This window comes from Ciconia boyciana, chromosome 15 (assembly GCF_034638445.1).
Source record: "Ciconia boyciana chromosome 15, ASM3463844v1, whole genome shotgun sequence".
Classification (NCBI taxonomy): domain Eukaryota; kingdom Metazoa; phylum Chordata; class Aves; order Ciconiiformes; family Ciconiidae; genus Ciconia; species Ciconia boyciana.
Window position 1 is genome coordinate 9,596,697 of NC_132948.1, and position 18,733 is coordinate 9,615,429.

At 41.9% G+C, this 18,733-nt stretch overlaps 1 protein-coding gene across 1 annotated transcript; it reads left to right on the plus strand.

Moving 5' to 3' along the window:
• The first annotated feature begins 1,947 nt into the window (after positions 1-1,947).
• On the plus strand, positions 1,948-17,242 carry ANAPC5 (anaphase promoting complex subunit 5). Its single transcript, XM_072880358.1, has 17 exons — positions 1,948-2,180; positions 2,293-2,372; positions 3,221-3,330; positions 3,734-3,929; positions 5,163-5,229; positions 6,986-7,087; positions 8,871-9,061; positions 10,009-10,090; positions 10,842-10,931; positions 11,869-12,050; positions 12,531-12,666; positions 12,899-12,973; positions 13,757-13,878; positions 15,015-15,122; positions 15,650-15,797; positions 16,376-16,538; positions 16,932-17,242. The coding sequence occupies exons 1-17, from the start codon at positions 1,977-1,979 to the stop codon at positions 17,144-17,146; spliced, it is 2,271 nt and encodes a 756-aa protein (XP_072736459.1). The 5' UTR covers positions 1,948-1,976; the 3' UTR covers positions 17,147-17,242.
• Positions 17,243-18,733: the final 1,491 nt, after the last annotated feature.

The window sequence follows — 18,733 nt, forward strand, 5'->3', positions numbered from 1 at the left end:
TGACGACGCGCTGCAGCTCGGTAATCCCCCAGGGTTTTACACATCATGAGAGAGCGAGGCAGAGAAGTGATTCTTACCAGCAGTATTCATTTGTTTTTAATGTAACAAGTTGAAAAATTTTATAGTAAAGTTAAAAAAAAAAAGTTAATTGCTGGGCTTTATTTGGGAATTTCAGGTTGGATATTACTACCTGTGGGAAGAATCATTATAGTATTCACTTTTTATACCAGAGGCACACAGTACTTTGGAATTAACTTTTGATAAAGTGTTCGGATGACTGAGACTTGGTTCGACAGATTCAGTGTTGCACTAAATATCCCCAAGCCCAGCCGGTGGCTATTTGATACTTGATAAGCTCAGGCATGTTACTTGGGGGCGTCAGCCTGTTTTAGGTAAGATAAAACATGAGTTTTTCAATGGCGTTACCTCATCTTGAATTTAATACGACCAAAAATCATCTCTTGCTGCTTCTTTGGAGGGCTGGTTTTCAGGCATGCGAGTTTATTTAAATATACTTTAAAAGCCTATTCTAAATGTTCTCTGTACCATAGGCTGAAGGATTGTCATCAGAGTTCGCACGTTGGCTTCAGAGCGTTACACAGAAATGTCAGAACCAGATGCGTGTCATTTCCTTTTTCCTCCAAGTTCTGCAGAGGCTGGCTGCAGCCCGGACTTTATCTCATCTCCCACCCCGCCCTGCCAAACCACTCCACCAGTTCAGTCTTTCCGCCCAAGCTGTCACAGTTTATTTTCAGGAAATGTCAGCAAATTGACCTTTCTAACATAATAGCTGTAGTTATTTCCTGGGGTTTATATTCAGATAAGCACAACGAGTATTAGTTCATTGAGGTCTAGGAAGCTGTCATTAATTATGCCAGCAACAACTAACTACAACGTTAAGTTTCTTAAATGTAAATGTATTCTAGAAAATCACCCCACGCTTGATTTGCCTCCTCTCCCTCTCACCACCCCCAGGCATAAACCAGGAGCAACTCGACTGAAATTCCCGGGGACACGAAGATGTGTTGTAATACTGAGTTTTGTTTTGCTCTCACTTACAGAAATGAAAACTATTACAATAACTGGAGAATTTTATTTGGGAACATGACACCTTAATGAAGTCCTTTAACAAATTATTGAGAAAATAAAAACGTATGTGTGGAAATATCTTTATTGCATCACGATTTATTTGCAAGAAATCCAATCTAACAGGAGTGAATCCACTCCGTGGTGTTCTCCGGCTGCGCCAAGGAAACGCTCGCATCAGAGCGTGGATCTCTCCGTGGATCAGTATGGCACAGCGAATCCCCTCGTGGCCTCTTCCGTGACTGGCTGTGGAGAAACACCATGTCCTGGCCAAGTCGCTGCTCCTCAGGCTCCTCAGCGTGGCTCTCCTCGCCGGGACACGTGGGGCCTACCCCGCCTGGGACAATGCCGGTGGTGGTCATGCCTTCCTCAGAAGGCTGCGACACAGCCATGAAGGGCCACGAGGGTCCCTAAGACCTCGTGGGGTCATGGTTCGGGTGCTGGCCCCACCGCGCTGCCAACCCCGGTCCCCACAGACCCCACGGGCCGTGGCGGGAGCAGCATGGAGGCCCATGCCAATGGAGGAGATATGACCAGCTGCTGGGCTGTGGGTGACAACAGGCTGTGGCCAGCCCATGCAGACGCTGGCCATCGCTCGCCACAGTCCACAGCCTGGCTGAGCGGCCCCGCGCCATGCAGCACGCCCGACCGCCCTGCGCGGCTTCCCCCGCCGTCCGCCCGCTTCCCTCTAGGCGGCACCGCGCGGATCCTCTTCTCCCCGGAACGTCTCCCCTGGGCTCTGGCCGCCAGCCGGCCCCGCGATGGCGGCGCACAGCTCCGCCTCTGATTGGCCGCGCCGCGGCCCGCGTGATGGCGACGGCGGCGGCGATTGGCCGGCGGGCGAGGCCGGTTTCCCGGGCGACGGGGCGGCTGGGCGGGCGGGTGCCGCCATGGCGAGCGTGCACGAGAGCCTCTACTTCAACCCGATGATGACGAACGGCGTGGTGCATGCCAACGTCTTCGGCATCAAGGACTGGGTCACCCCCTACAAGATGGCGTTGCTGGTGCTCCTGAGCGAGCTGGGCCGCACCGGCGCGCAGCTCGGCCTGCTGGAGCGGCGGCGGCTCAACCGGCTGCTGCTGCCGCTGCTGCAGGTCGGGGACGGGCCTGGGCCTAGGCCTGGGCCTGGCCCGGGGGGGCGGGGAGGGCGACCCCAAGGGCCTGCTTGCGTTGTGGCCTGTCGCGACATGTCGCTCTCCTCCCCAGGGCCCTGACATGCCGCTGTCGCGACTGCGCAAGGCCATCGAGGAGTCCTGCCCGCACCTGGCCAGCTCCGTGCACATCAGGTGGGCGCCGGGGCCGCGCCTCCCCTCCCCGCCCGCAGGAAACCCTTAAACCGAGTCCCTGCGGTCGGGGACGGGGGGGAGAGCTGCCGAGGGCCGGACATCGGCCCCCGCCGTGGGCTCGTAGCGGATGGAGGCACGAAGTCGTTGCGAGCCAGGCTTCCCTGCTGCTAGAGGCTAAGGAACCGCTTGCGTTGTTGAGTTAATTCCTTCCCTCTTGTAGTTTCTGTGTTTTGCGTTGGAAACTTGCAAACACTGCCTCTACAGTCAATAATTCTGTGAAAGATGATAAAGCCGTTGCATGTATGCTCTGTAGTTTCTATACTCTGATATCTATTAAGAAGGGCTCTGAAATGTGTAAATGTATAGTTAAAGAAGTCATACATTTGGAGCAAAAATGTACTTCTACAGTTTTCTTAGTTCTCATAACTAAGTTCCAACAGGTGCACAAACCAAACATCGAAGCCATCCATTTTAAAGTTCCTACAACACAGATCTGTTTTGACATTAGCTAACTCACTGAACAGCAACAGTTTTAAAAATCAGTCTATTTTGGGTTCCTAATTGTTTTGTTAGAAGAATAACAATCTTCTCTAATTGTTCTCTTTATTACAAGAACTGTTTAAAAAGGGGGGGAAAAAAAACCCTCAAACCTGATTATTATTTGTCTTATTATTAATATTTAATATATTTTGATTTGGCTCGTGAGTATAAAAACCTTCTGGGCATAATGAATTAGCTACCACTTGGTTCTGTTTGTGTTTACTCATCTATGCCTGAAATAGAAGAATATTTTATTTGATGCATAATATTAATACCCTAAAAAACTGTGGTTTTCTTTCCCTGTCTAGGTTAAAGCTTATGGCAGAAGGAGAATTGAAAGATATGGAACAATTTTTTGATGACCTTTCAGATTCATTTACAGGGACAGAGCCAGAAGTTCATAAAACAAGTGTAGTAGGTAACTAATTGTTATCCATAAGCTATATTTGATGTGATATCTATCATTGATGTAATTCACTCAGGATACAGCTTTGTTTTTCTTTTTTGCGGGTGTAAAGATTGCATAATATGATTTTTTCTCTTGCTCAGATGTTTCATATTAACCAATACTTTTGCATGTTGTGCAGTTCTTACTGATCTTAACAATTTTTCTGTGATCAGATGGTCTGTGAGATTTGCCACTAAATTAATACCAGATTTACACCCTGCAAAATTGAGTTTTATCATTTGGTAGGCTAAGATGAGACACTTAAGCAAAATTAAATACTGCAATTTAATCTTCTGGTTATTATGATCTCTAGTCTTCTCTCTGAAGCAGCAACCTTACAGACAGTTGTCATAACAGATGTTTTCCTTTGCAGGTCTGTTTCTCCGCCATATGATCTTGGCATACAATAAGCTTTCTTTTAGTCAGGTCTATAAACTTTACACTGCACTTCAGCAGTACTTTCAAAAAGATGAGAAAAAAAATGGGACTGATGAGAGTGATATGGAACTGACAAATACAGAGGAACTGGAGGGGAAAATGGAGAAAGAAGAACTTGATGTACCTTTAAGGTGATATATTTAATATTAAAGTCTTTCCCGCTTTTTACAAGGATTAGTCTTATTTCAGATTACTGCTGTACACATCAGGGTAAACTTAAGCTTTGATGCTACTCCTGTTAAACATTCCAGACTCCATGAATGCTCATCTAGGCCCTGTGCATGTCCTATCACTAACGACTTCAGCTGCGATATTGAGATGTACTGTACTGTAATCTTGTATTCTTTTTAAAGCCTCATGCACACTAGTAGAGCTGGGTGGCCTCTCCGTTTCCGTGGTGCCACCATGTGGTAACGCTTGTAAATGGCAACAGTTCTGCTCAGTGTCTCGTAGAAGATGGCGGTACCCCATTCTCATGCTCACTTAGGGAATCGCAAGCTGAAGGCCAGATGCTGCCCACAGTTCCCTTCTGTACAGCCCACTGCTGAATGACTTCTCTGGTTGTGCTAGTGTGTGATGTGTTAAAGCTGTTGGAGAGGTCACTTTCAGCAAGGAAAGATTGCTCACTAAGGAAAAGTTAAGCTTAATGGTTTTGGTTTCTCTTTTCACCCTTCTTCAAATAAAAGAACTTGTGTCTATTTACATAAAAAATGAGCAACAAATATCGAGACTTTTCACCTGCTAAAGAGGTGCTCCACTGTAAGAATAATCCTAAAAGCATCTTGTGTATCCATGTTTTTAAAATGTACTTTCTAAACTGTCTTTATATAAACTTGTGCTTGTGCATGCTCTGCTACAGCATGAGTCAGTTAACAGCTTTTGGAGTCTGTCTGTATGCTGTAGTTGCTGTCTTTCCATGGAATAAACTTCTGTCTGCTCTTGCAGGACAGCTGTTCTCTGGAGTGATGTATGTGGCCAAAGTGCCTGTTCATTTCATTTGACTATCTTCAGAAGAAAGGAAAAACAGAGCAAAGCTATTTGAATATGTCAATCCCAAACCTTCTATCTGCTGTTTTTCTTTGGGTTTTCACGTGTATTTAGAGTAACATTCATATTGACCACGGTCTCTGCAGGTTGAAGATTACAACTAAACTGTGTGAAACCATTTGGATTGCTAGTTTTGATGCAGTAGATTTTATTCTGTATTAAGTTTTCTCCTTTTAGTTTCCTTTCATGCTGTTGAGCTCTAATATCTAATATTAGAGCTCAACAGCATGAAGCAGAAGTGTGGAGTGTCTGATAAAATGTATTTCCTTGTATTCTATTTCATTGCCCTTGTTTCTAACCAGAGTGCTTCTTATCAGGGAAGAAGAGATATCTTGCAGTGGGCCTCTTTCCCAGAAACAAGCAGAGTATTTTCTTTCTCAGCAGGTATGTTAATTCTGAATAAAGTTGAGTAAATGATCCATAACATGATTTTCACCTGCAGTTTTATCCACAGTGTCAGACATTATGTTTTCTTAGATCTGTTAAAGATTTGTTGATATCTTGCATGTAGTTGCTGAGTATGAACACTTGGGGCTAAAAGTGTTTTATCTAGGCATGTACACCGTATGATGATATTTGATTCTGAGAAGGTCACTTCTGTTCTGACTACTTGCCTCAGATTTGATCTCTGCTAAATGTGCAGTTTTGTTGATTATTCCAGCTGGTAAATACAAAATGGAGCAGAAATACACATGGGCACAAATGTCAGTAAATGTGCTGCATGCTTATAATAGCTTGCTAAAAAAATAAAATATGTGTAATACATGATGTTTTGTATACACTTTGAATGGTCCAAGTAACTTCTCAGTCCCATTAGGATCTGTACTGTTAGGGGTTATTGAATCCAGTAGCCTGGTTGTGGCAAGGCTCCTGCAACTCCATGATCCCCAGTGCAACCAGTGGTGAGGCTGAGCATGCTATTTGTTATCCTGTTCCCCTCTCTGGCTGATGAGGATGAAGGTCCCTTAGTGTGAAATATATACACATGTACGCTCTCGCATGTGCTCTCTCTCTTTCTTGATTCCACCAGTAACTGGGCTTAAATGCTCAGTTTATCAAGTAGCTGGCCCCTGGATTGTCTTGTCTCCAGTTGCCTCCAGCAGAAAGACACAACACATGTACAAATGCATCTTTTGGTTGACCCAAAGGCCCCACAGTCTCTCCCTCAGTTGGCTTGGGACCTCCCGGTTGGCCTTGATTTCCTCCAGTTGTCTCGTTCAGAGAAACATACCTGGCCCAGTCTTATATGACTGTTTCAATACTTGGCTCTCAAGCTGCTTATCCTACTTTCTGCCTAGTCCGGCTTGATGTTCACCAGTGGTCACCCACTGACACGCATACTCTCACTTGCTCTGGTTGCTGGCACCACAGGCACACAGACGCCTGTGATCTAGCTCCAGTTGCTGGCACTTCAACCTCCCTACGCACATGCAGAATAGGGAACCCCTTATCCAGGAGCAGAGTTAGAAATAGGGTTTAATGAGAAGACTAGACAGACTGCAGTGATCTGGTGCAAAGTATGGATTTTAACTGCAGTGACGTTCTGTTATACTGTGTTTTTTAGCAGGTGTGATTTATGTAGAGTATCTGTTACCAGTGCGTATAAATTTTTTTTCCTCCTAATTACAGTATTATGGAGGAATTGGGATGTTTAGGAGGGTTCTGAAATTTGAAGTCTCTTTATTATACAGTATTCAGTAATGCTTATTCTAGTAACTAGATTATTGTAATTTTTTATTGATTGATCTACTTGCCAAAGCAAACTATGGATTTACTTTTATTTAGTTTCCTGATTTTTTTTTTTTTGGTGAGAAGATACATGTAATTCCAGTGAGCAATCCGTTGTATTAGTTCTTCAAAGGGAAACTTAAACAGAAGGCTTTAAGTACCTTTAAACAGTCCTTTGAATAAGCTTTTGTTTTACTTGGTGTGTCTGATCTCTGGAAAGAGAATGCTGTAATACCGTATAGAATAAAACTGCCACTGATGTTTCAGTATCATAGTAGACAGAGCTGTTAGAAAATCTTCTTTAATGTTTTCTCCAAGCAGATAACAAACTGACAAGCATGTATCAAAATATATTTGTAACCCTCCAGTTTGAGTTACTTATCTTACTTTTACTTTTCAATTTTTATTCCAGGCTTCTTTATTGAAGAATGATGAAACAAAGGCTCTTACTCCAGCATCTTTACAAAAGGAACTGAACAACTTGTTAAAATTTAATCCAGACTTTGCTGAAGCAGTAAGTATCTTTTTCTTCATCCAAAATGGTTGTAAAGGGATTTCTTATCTCTAGGATGGAATTATTTGGGAGTAATTTATTCTATATTGAAATATAAGCAGATGATAAAAATGTAAGTTGCATGTAAATGTTTAGTAATTCAGACTGAAACTCCTGAAAGTACAGAAGCCTTAATTAAGTGAAGTACTTAACCACGTCTAGCTTTATGCACAGATATAATCCTCTTAATTTTTGTGGGACTATGTGCGTGCATTCTTGTTGAACTAAACCTAGAACTAATTTCTTTTTCCATACGTTTTCCTAAGAAATTTCAGGCCTCATACTCCCACGGTTTAAAAATCAGTATTAAGTGCAATATCTGTTGATTTTTCTTACTGATGTTCACTTTACTTCTGGTACTTAATAGCACTTTATACTGAAAGCAATAGACAACTCGCATTGAGAGTTGGCTCCAGACCTGTGCTGTGAGCATTCGCCTTGTTCCTCAAGAACTTATTCTTGAACAAGTTTGTCGTGGTTTAACCCCAGCTGGCAACTAAGCCCCACACAGCTGCTCTCTCACTGCCCCCACTGGGATGGGGGAGAGAATCAGAAGAGTAAAAGTGAGAAAACTTGTGGGTTGAGATAAAGACAGTTTAATAGGGAAAGCAAAAGCTGCGCACACAAGCAAAGCAAAACAAGGAATTAATTCACTCCTTCCCATGGGCAGGCAGGTGTTCAGCCATCTCCAGGAAAGCAGGGCTCCATCACGCCTAACGGTGACTTGGGAAGACAAATGCCATCACTCCAAACGTCCCCCCCTTCCTTCTTCTTCCCCAGCTGTATGTGCTGAGCATGATGTTATATGGTGTGGGATAGCCCTTTGGGCAGTTGGGGTCAGCTGTCCCAGTCCCAGCCGTGTGCCCTTCCAACTCCTTGTGCACCCCAGCCCCCTTGCTGGTGGGGTGGGGTGAGGAGCAGAAAAGGCCTTGACTGTGTGTAAGCACTGCTCAGCAATAACAAAAACACCCTTGTATTATCAGCACTGTTTTCAGCACAAATCCAAAACACGGCCCCATACTAGCTACTCTAAAGAAAATTAACTCTACCCCAGCCAAAACCAGCACATTCTCCACCCCTTGAGTTCCCAGTCAGCTCTTTCCTGCCTTACTTTCTAACTCTTCCTCCCAGTAGCCCTGGGCTGAGGCAGACAGGATTTTCCTTGCTCCCATTTGGAGACATATCCTTGAAAGGGCTGCCAGAGCAGGGGCTGGACTTCACAACTCCTCCAGTGTTCTGTTTGACATAAAGGGTTGTCCTGCCCGGGTCTCAATGCCAAGAAGAAAATACATCGGTTTAGCATCTGCTTTCTATCTGCACGGCATTTGGAAGCAGTGCTCTTGCTTCTGAGTATCTTCCTGAGTGCAGACACAGTGGGAGTCATGCCTCCATTCCCACTCTTGCTTAGCATATAAATACAGGAGTTCTACCTATGCAGAGGTCTCAGACTGGGTGGGATAATTCTGACGGCCAAATCTGGGCCTATGGGACACCATTTGGAAGATCCTGTTAGGGAAAACAACCAATTTTATCCAAGATTTACAGAAATTCTGCACAGGTAGTATCGGTATCGCTGCAACTTACGATCAAGCACTTTCCTGGCCATGCAGTATTTCATGGTTGCACTTGTTAGGCAACCTTTCTCCATAAGAAGATACATAGTAACTATAAACAAAAACTTCGTTTTAATAGTGCTGTATAGTTAGTGCTGTATAGTTAAAACTGATTTTGCTTCAATTTTTAGCATTATTTAAGCTACTTAAATAGTCTCAGAGTGCAAGATGTCTTCAGTTCAACACACAGCCTCCTTCATTATTTTGACCGTTTAATTCTCACTGGAGCAGAAAGCAAAAGCAATGGGGATGAAGGTTACGGTCGGAGTTTGAGATACGCTGCTCTGAATCTAGCTGCACTGCACTGTCGGTTTGGCCATTAGTAAGTTAATATATTGTACCGCACAACTAAAATTCATCTTGTTGCATCTTGTAAGTGGTGATAGATGGATCTTTTGTTCATTCTGCAAATCTGTTCAGGAGAAGAAGGGACTTTCTCTAATTTGATGACAGCTGTAGCTGAGTTGGGTTGGAATTTTCTTGGAATCTTGATTTGTTTTGGTTTGTTTTTATTTTGACATTTATTTGGTTTCCATAATAACTGAGCCATCTACAGCAGGGTAAGAGTTGACATTTGTCTGTGTCCTGTTGCAACTGTTTCCTAGGTATTTAAGTTCTCAATTGCTACATTTCCATGACCTCAGAAAGGTCAGTGGACACAAATGCCTATTTTCAGCTATATTCTCAAGAAAGTGTGGTTGGTTTTCTGTTTAACATTCAAATCAACTTAGAACTGATGATGTGGAAGAAGAATAATTAAAAAAACAAAAAGCCATCTGAGCTTTTTTAATTTAAAAATGCCATAGGGGTGGGTGTTATTTTATTGATAAAGCTGGCTTACCCATCTCCATATGTGGTTTGCATTTATTGACTGCTGCCTGGATGCATCACGTAAAAGGACTGGAGATGGGAAGGACATCTGCAAAATTGAGAGCAACAACTTTTTCTACACAGGCAGATACTTAACATTGCCCCTGTTCAAACAATAACTTGGCACATTGGCATGTGCAGGGTTTGAAAGCCCACTTAGGGGTTACAGTTGCATTTTTGTAGTGGGTTGCAGATGCCGTCTTGCTTATTATCCTCAAGACTAGAATATATTGCTGAAGTGCTAGGAGGAAAATACAGGCTTTCTTAGCAGTCTGTTAAATCAGAGTTATCTTCTGAGTGCAATATGCATAATTTAGATCAATATTCCTCTGTATAATAATGCTGTATTTTAAGCACTGTGGGAATACTAATATGTTCTCCCTTTTTGTTTGCTGATAGCCAGCAGGCTGAACTTGCACTTCAGGAAGCCATCCGAATTGCACAGGAGTCTAACGACCATGTTTGCTTGCAGCACTGCCTGGTAAATAGCTGTGTTGAAGTGGAGGTTAAGTCACCTTTGTCTGTGTTATCTGAGCCTTTGCTCAGTGAACTGTTGCAGAACTACTCTTACAGTAGTATCTCATCAAATGCATCAGTAATCTAAATATGACTGCCCAACACTGGGGTGACATTGCTTCTGGCAGATGGGTCACCCAGAGCAACAAACTGCAGGGAGATCATGGGATGGTTTTGTTGCAATTTAGGATCACTTTCTTAAACAGCAGTTGTGATCCCAGAGTACAAAGATCTCAGTACTGAGCTCAAAGTTTATTCTTATATGTTTTAAAGAGACAAAGTATTTCTTAAACCTCCTCCATACTGTCTATTGGATTCTCAAAGAGTAATCAGCCTTCTTTTGAGCAAATAAAAAGGAGGAGGGAAAGACTTGGATTCCTCTGTATTTTGTTATGTAATTAACATTATTGTTACAATGAATTGGCATCAATGGTATCAAACTCCTGAGACACTGCTTTCCACAGTTAACTGTATAATGGAGTTTCTGTGAACCTCCAGCGTTGACTGCTGTCAAGCTAGTGTCCCAGCCTAGCTGCACTTTTGATGTATTTTGCTGTGCAGCATTTAATGGAAGTTTCCTTAGTATCATATTAATTCTGAAGGGTGGTTTGTATTTCCAGTGAGTTTTTGTGCATTCTGTGCAAAAAGTAAGAGAAGTTAATAGTGCTGCAGCCATTAGTTATTTGCAATGAGGTTTTAACTTTTCTCCTTGCTAGAGCTGGTTGTACATCTTGGAGCAGAAGATATTCGATAGCTGTGTTCTGCTGGAGCACTCTGTAAACAAATCTTTACATTTTGGTTTGCCGGTAAGTCCATTTCATTTATCCTTAACTTTATTCTAGGACAAACACATGCGGTAAGGTGTGCATGAGAGGGTTTTGGGTTTTGTGGCTGGCCTGTTCAAAATATGTAACAGAATTTAAACAAATCTGTTTTAACACTCCAAAATCTAGCTGTTTCTATTATTTTTACTCTTCATATTAACAAACCAGAGTTCAGTTGCTTTAATATCAGTGCATTATTGCAAAGCTCACTGTTTGTCCTTCTTACTTGTTTGGTTTTCAGGCAGAAGAACTCTCTGTGGCTACTAGCCTGGCCCCATGTACCATTTCGGCCTTAGGCCTGTAGCACAATCTGCTGGTGCTTAAGGGAGGTTCTTATGCTGCTGCCTTCCCTCAAATTCAGTGCTGATGCCTCTGGCAGGGCTTTGGACACGTTTACTTGTATGGCTCTGTCCCAGCTGTGAAATCTTGCAAGGCAGCCCTCCCCTTAGATAGTTTTGTGCCCGGAATCTGTTGGCTGTTAATGTTCAGTTCTGTCTTCCCCAAGACTTGCAATCTCTTTGTTAAGAGAACTGTTCTAAAAGGAACTGAACTGCTGATGTTGGGAGATGAAAGCAGACATGGCCACTTCGTGGGGAAGGGGAGGGAAGGCTCTGTGTTTTCACAGCTGTTTTATCATTGAAGAAATCCAGGTACAAGTCCTGTCATCCTCTTTAAGACTTCTGTGTGGGGGAGTGGAAATTACCTTTCACATCTAACAAAATGGCATTCACATATATGTGGGTGTGCATAAGTGGGTATTTAAAGAAATGCCTGGAGCAGTGTTTCTTTGTCTCTACATCACCTCTTTTTCTTTGGGATTTTTTTCTTAGTTTAGAACTCTTGCTCCGGTGTAATTTGCAAGCATAGTGTACTCTATTGTCTTTCAATGCTGTTGGTATTTTTTTTTTCTTCTTCCCAGTACCTTGCTTCCCTGGGAATACAGTCCTTGGTTCAGCAAAGAGCTTTTGCAGGAAAGGCTGCCAACAAGCTAATGGATGCCTTAAAAGATTCTGATCTGTTGCACTGGAAACACAGCTTGTCAGAGCTTATTGATATTAGTATAGCACAGAAGACTGCCATTTGGAGATTATACGGCCGCAGGTATTTTGTTTCTTTTGAACTCTTGGGTTAGCTCACTGTACTTGTTCACACATAATGCATTTTGAGTTATTTATATAGGTGTAACAAGTGACTCTGTCTCTCCAGTGTACTAAAATAAAGCAATCAGACTGTGATTCAGTATGGGCTGAGTGCAATTATTTCCATTCTCTTGTGTTCCTTTAAAACTCATACTGGAGAAGAGATTGAGTTTCCATTTAGTGGTGGCAAATAGATCATAAGTTGTTCCTGTGCCCCCAGTTTCAGCATCTCTGTGCTTAGACTGTGTGCAGCTTGCAGTATGTGGTACTTGATGTGCCTGCATAGTCCAGAGTTCCTGGATTGCAGTTGTTTTACAAGTTTTCATTCTCCTCCAGGCCCCTGGCTTACCAGAAAATGTAGACTGTTGTCATAACAAGACCATAGATTAAAAATGGTTGTTGTTTGTTGCTTGAAAGCTAAAAGATGTTTCTCTTGCACAAGCACCATGGCACTTCAACAAGCCCAAACATTGCTGAGCATGAACAGTCTGGAGGCTGTGAATGTGGGCGTTCAGCAGAATAACACAGAGTCCTTTGCTGTAGTATTGTGTCACCTGGCTGAGCTACATGCAGAGCAGGTGAGTTTTATGGCTAGTTGCACAAAATGTCATTTGGGTGAGGTGTGGGTGTTATTGACGGAGAGTGTGAGACTTGACTCGTGTTTTCTTCAGCCTTTAATGTCTGCATTGGGGGTGAAGAAAATACAGCGGTTTTGCTTGGCAAGTTCTTTCCATGAAGGTTGTATTTAAATCAAGGGGAGTGGTGCTTGCCCCAGTGTACGTTAATCAGAGTGCTGTTTCTGTGTTACAGGGATACTTTGCAGCTGCTTCTGAAATACTGAAACACCTAAAGGAAAGATTCCCTCCAAACAGTCAGCATGCACAGGTAGAATATTTATAATTTAGCCTGTAAATTATGTAACTACTATACAATAGGATCTGAATTCCATTGCATCTGAATTCTTTCCTCTGTGTGCCTTGGGCTATACATTTGCTAATTTAACTTGACTCATGACCTCACAGGAAGCTGTGCAGCATAAACTTTTCTACAAAAGCATGAAAAAGATACCCTGTTGTTTTAAGACTGGCGAGACATTTATCTCACCATAGCCTCCTAAGAAAAAGCTGTTTAAATAGAAATGTCATTGACAGAGGAATATACATCTCTTTCATGAGCATATATAGGAATTACATGTTCTGCATTGATTTGGAGCTTCAAAGTTCTGTTTAATTAGTGCTACTTATTTTGATATATTACAACCCAGAAATAACTGAGAGAATAGGCTGGTTTTTGTGTGACTCTGGGAAACACATGAGTCTATAAGGTAGTGTTTACATTGACGTGTTCAAGATTCCATTAAATATAGTTTGGTCCTTCTCTGTTCGCGACAGAACAAGTCTACTGTTTCAAAGCATTAGTAATGATTTAAAAGAGCTTTTTTACTTGAAATGCACTCAAATAGGTGAGGTTTGGTATTGAAACATTAATCCAGACCCGAGCATTTCCGTTGAGGACAGTAATTTAGTAAATCCAGTAATTGGACAGTGGAGTTAGTTGTGTCTAGACATAAATATCCACAGAGGAAAATAAAAAGTAAGTTCTAACTTGGGATTAGAAAATGAGCAGGCACAGCTTCTGAAACTTGTTCCTTGGATGTTCTTTGTTTAGCTTTGGATGCTGTTTGATCAGAAAATACAGTTTGAGAGAGCCATGAATGATGGCAGATATCATATAGCAGATTCTCTTGTAGCAGGAATTACAGCACTTAATAGCATTGAAGGCGTATACAGGTAAGAAATCATGAATCTGCATACACTTGCAGGTGTGTCCTATGCAGATAATGAAAAATTTAGCAAAATGATTGCTGGCAATCACATGTGCTTACATGCTCTTCCCTTTCCAGAACTAATTACGGTCATGATGTCTCATCTGTAGTGCTTATTCCATTAGAGTACATCCTGCCATAAAAATTTCTGGTTGTTTCTCTGGACATTTTAAGAACTGGAATAGCACTGCTGAAGTTGGTGTTATTATAGAGCTGTAGATCTGTTGTGAGAATACAAAATACTTCTTCAAAATCTGCCATGGTAACTGTACTCAAAAGTAAGCAGAATTTTATGTCAAATAGCTAGGGATCTCAGGCCTAGCCTGAGCTTGAGTGTGTCTTCATCTGTGTCCTGGTTTCCACATCTACAAAATGGAACAATATGATTTTTCTCTCACCTTAATGGGTTCTTGTTTCTAAATGAGAATGACATGTTAGAAATAGGTAGGGTTAAAACTTGTTATTTGGTGAGTATGAAAACAACTTACTGTTAAAAGCAATTTCTTCTTGATTTTCAATGAGGCAAAGCACCTAAAAACACAGCCAATGCCAGTAAGCCGGAAGATCAGTATTCATGCTGTGTGACCTGATGCTTGTCCTTCTGGAATTGGACTGTTTGTGATTTCCCTGATCTTTAAATATTCTACTCAGTGTCTGGGTTCAGGGCGTTTGTACACATCCCCTACTGCTGTGTTCTTGCTCTTTCCCTGTTGCTTCGTATCCTTGTTAGCTCAAGCCAATTTTAGCTACTTGACCTCATACCTGTTTTTCTTACAAATAATTACTTGTGCTTTGTAGCTTGCATGCCTTCCCAATTCTGTTGCCTGTTTGGCCTTTGTTTTTGGCAATGTCTGTTTTCTATCTAAAGCCGTTTTATGAGTTTGATCCTTTCTGCCTGGGAGTTGTCCAGTTGGAATCAGAGATACCCGTCTTTCCCCCTGACGGTGTGTATAGCATGCGTACACTTTGTCAGAACGCCATTCTGCAGTTACAAGAAACAGAGGTCACAAAAGAGAGACCTACTTTACTGTGTTCTGAAGAGCAGAGTTGTATCTAAAATATAAAAATATGATCAGTGATGTTTTCTTTCTACCACGGCAGAAAAGCCATTGTATTGAAAGCCCAAAATCAAATGTCAGAGGCTCACAAACTTTTGCAGAAATTGTTGATCCACTGCCAGAAAATCAAGAACACTGAGATGGTGATTAGGTAAGAATGTTTCATTTTCAGAGTATTAAAGCCACTTTGCAGTGATTAGAATCAGCCATTTCAATTTGTCTGTGTTCAGACTTCACTAGTTTTCAGATTACTTACTATGATTTGGAGATTACAAAATAATTTCATTTATTAATCATGGTATGGAGGAATCCTCAAAATATTGTGGAATTGAAACCTAGTCATCTTTAATATGTAAACTAAAAAGTAGTAAACTTAGCTTAAAGTTCCATGAAGTCTTACGGAAGAAGGAAACACAGCATCCAAAATAAATAGGAAATAGGAATGTATGTGTGTAATTGTACCTTTGTGCTAACCTTCAGAGTAGTTACAGTGTTATTTAATCTTTTGTATGTCGGTGGCATCTCCTCTTAAGGGTGCAATTGAAGTTTATTGTATATGCGGCAATGTAATTCATAATAAAATCAATACCATTATGGATGGAATAATTGTTTGGGAAACAAGTGGACATTTTTCATCGAAAGAAAATGTTTGTAATTCTTTCCCTCTGTTTTGGTTAGCGTACTGCTGTCAATAGCAGAGCTCTACTGGAGATCTTCATGTCATACCATAGCACTGCCTGTCCTGCTGCAGGCTCTTGCCCTTTCTCGAGAATATAGTCTACAGTACTTGGCTTCTGAAACTGTGCTGAACTTGGCTTTCTCCCAGGTATGTCTGGTTTGTGTTTTCACAGGGCTGTAGGGCAACATTTATTCTGGGGATCAGGATACTGTTTTTTCTCCTGTGAGATTTAAGAACACAGAATTAGATTATTGATTCTGAAGAAGTATATTCGAAATGTAAAATCTTTTGAGAAAGTTAATAAAAGTCAAGTTTCATGTGTATCGCATATAATTAAGCAGGCAAACATAAACTGGCCCTGCCTTCATTTCCTCAGTTGTTATTTTTTCTGCTAGTATTTAGCTTTCTAGTAGCACAGTTTGGCATGTGTTTGAATTAAAAATAATGCTTGTAATGGAGTTCAGTTATAGTGTTTATTGTGAGCTGTCAGAGATGTGGTTGTCAGCACTGACTGCAGTAGAGAAGCCATGCCTAATCATTTCAGATAGTAGCTCATTTCTAGTAATAAGTTTTGATTTAAAAGAAGGTTATGTGGAAAAAATTTACATCCTTGCCTGTAGTGCATTGTGTTGTTAGAAACAGATGCGGCTTATGTTGGTCTTCTCTGAAGAAGCTGCTCTTACCAGTGGATTCCAGTATTAGACCAGCAAGTATTTCTTTTTCAGCTGATCCTTGGCATTCCTGAACAAGCCCTGAATATTCTGCACATGGCAATAGAACCCGTCTTGGCCCACGGAGCTGTCCTGGACAAAGGCTGTGCCATGTTCTTGGTGGCCAAATGTCAGGTGGCTTCTGCAGCTTCCTACACTCCACAAAAGAAGATTGAAGGTAGTGTGAAGAGTAATTCTCCTCACTGAAACTGCACTCAGAAGTTGAGAAGTGCAAACCAGTGTATATATTGGAGTCCTGCTACACGATCACTGTTAAAAAAGTTTAAATGATACAGCAGAGTGTGTTACCTATAGTTATCAGATAGCAAAATTCATTTGGAATTAGTTATTCAACAGATGCCGTGTTTATAATGGAATCGTGTTTATCTGCATACTTTCGCACCCGTATTTTGCAGCAAAGGCTGAATAACAGAAACTAGCTGAAAGACCATGTTGCTAAGACACAAATTGTTTTGAAAAGCTAAGGAATTTATAATTGGGCTCCTTAGAATTGCTTGGAGTTGTTATTGTGATACTATCTCAAATATGACTGTCCCCCTTTTTTCCACAGCTTTGGAATCTGCTATCTTGAATCTAAACGAAGCCAAGACTTACTTTGCCAAAGTGGACTGCAAAGAGCAGCTCAGAGATGTTCTCTACTTCCAAGCCCGGCTGTTCCACACCCTAGGCAAGACCCAGGAAAGGAACAAATGTGCCATGTTGTTCCGTCAGTTGCACCAGGAACTGCCAGCACATGGTGTCCCCTTAACCAATGCCTTCAAGTGATGCATTTAAAGATGAGATTTGTTTGTGTTCCTGTTTTTTTACAAATGTCTTTTTATTATATTCAGTCATCCGTGTTTCAAAATAACTGCCAATAAATCATGGTCTTCTATTGAACAAACTTGTGTTTTGTTTCTAATGACTTAAGGGAAAACATAGGTTTCCACCCATTTCACTTTTATTTTGTACTTGAACTTAAGAATAAGAATTGGGGGGGGGGGGGAGAAAAGACTCTCTTGACTGCATTATAAACACACTGAGGGGAGTAGCACAGTCACGATGAAGTAATATCTGTTCTTAGTAGTGACATTTTCAGAATCAGTGCTGGCTTTGTGAACACTGGGGTACAAAAAACAGTGGAAAATGTAGGCGAAGCTCCTTTGTGCTCGTTTGAAGTGGTATAGAATGGGGAGTCTCATTTAAAACGAGTCCTTGCATTTAACCTGTCTACAGTCACTGTTTACTCTGTAGAAACAGATGGTGCTGGCAGAAGGGGAAAAAAACGGGATTCAATTGGAGAGGCCTAATGGTGCAAAGTCCTGGCATTGTTGTTACATGTGTCCTTGTGCAAAAAGCGGCTGAGAAAAGTAAAGAGCGCTAAACAAAAGCCCCAGCTCAGCTGAAATGTTTTTATTGTACGTGTTCTCCCATAGGTGCTGTGTGTAATTTACCTGCTCTGGTTTTATGGGTGAATAAATGAAGATCACAACTAACTCAATATCTGATATGCTGCTGTTGACTTCTAGCAATTAGATCCTCGTTTTGGAAGAAAATTTCATTTCAGATGTAGTATGGGATTTCAAGGCAGATGGGGTTGCACTTTTGTGAGTGTAAACCTTTTGTGGGTGAGCCTTGGGGACAGGGGTGCCAGTCCTTTCACCTTGTGACTACATAAAAGCTGAACATCACTAGTGTAAACACTTGGAGATACCCTGCCAGGCAGCGCTAGATTAAGCTGTGGCATTGCTAGCAATGAGAAAGCAAGACCAGACCTAAACCTGGCTCTGCTGGAGCCCTGCCAGCTAAGGCAGGAAGAGAGAAGCTCTAAGATGTGGTTGACACAAGGGTAGTCCAGTGCTAGTTTATGCATCTCGTTAATTAGTGTTGCAGCGTGGCTGTTGGCAGATAATCAGTGCCTTGATTTTAAAACAGTGACTGTATTTCTAACAGCGAAGAGTAACCCAGCTTTGCGGGAGCGCTGGTTTTGGCGGCTTGACCTCTCTCAGCTACGTTTTAATCAGCCCCAAGGAGTTCAATCCATGAAACATTTGGAGCACTTACTATTTTACAGTAAGTGCATAAACCTGATTTCTAGAGTGGCTTTCAAGATCCTGGGCACAATAGCAGCATTTATCTATAAAGCTCGTATGGAAGCATGGCTCTGTTCCAGGGAGTTCTACGATGTCGAAGCAGTGCCCACAACTGCGTCTCAAAGCAAAATGAGGAAGAGGGTTTGCACCAGCCATGGCGTTTGCGTCTGCTCAAGGTTGAAGCTGTTGCTTCGTGAAAAGAAGAGTCGATCAGAAAACTGCAGGTGAGCTCAGCGCAAGAATGGTGCTTGATGGGAATGTGCTCGGTAAGAAAAACCAA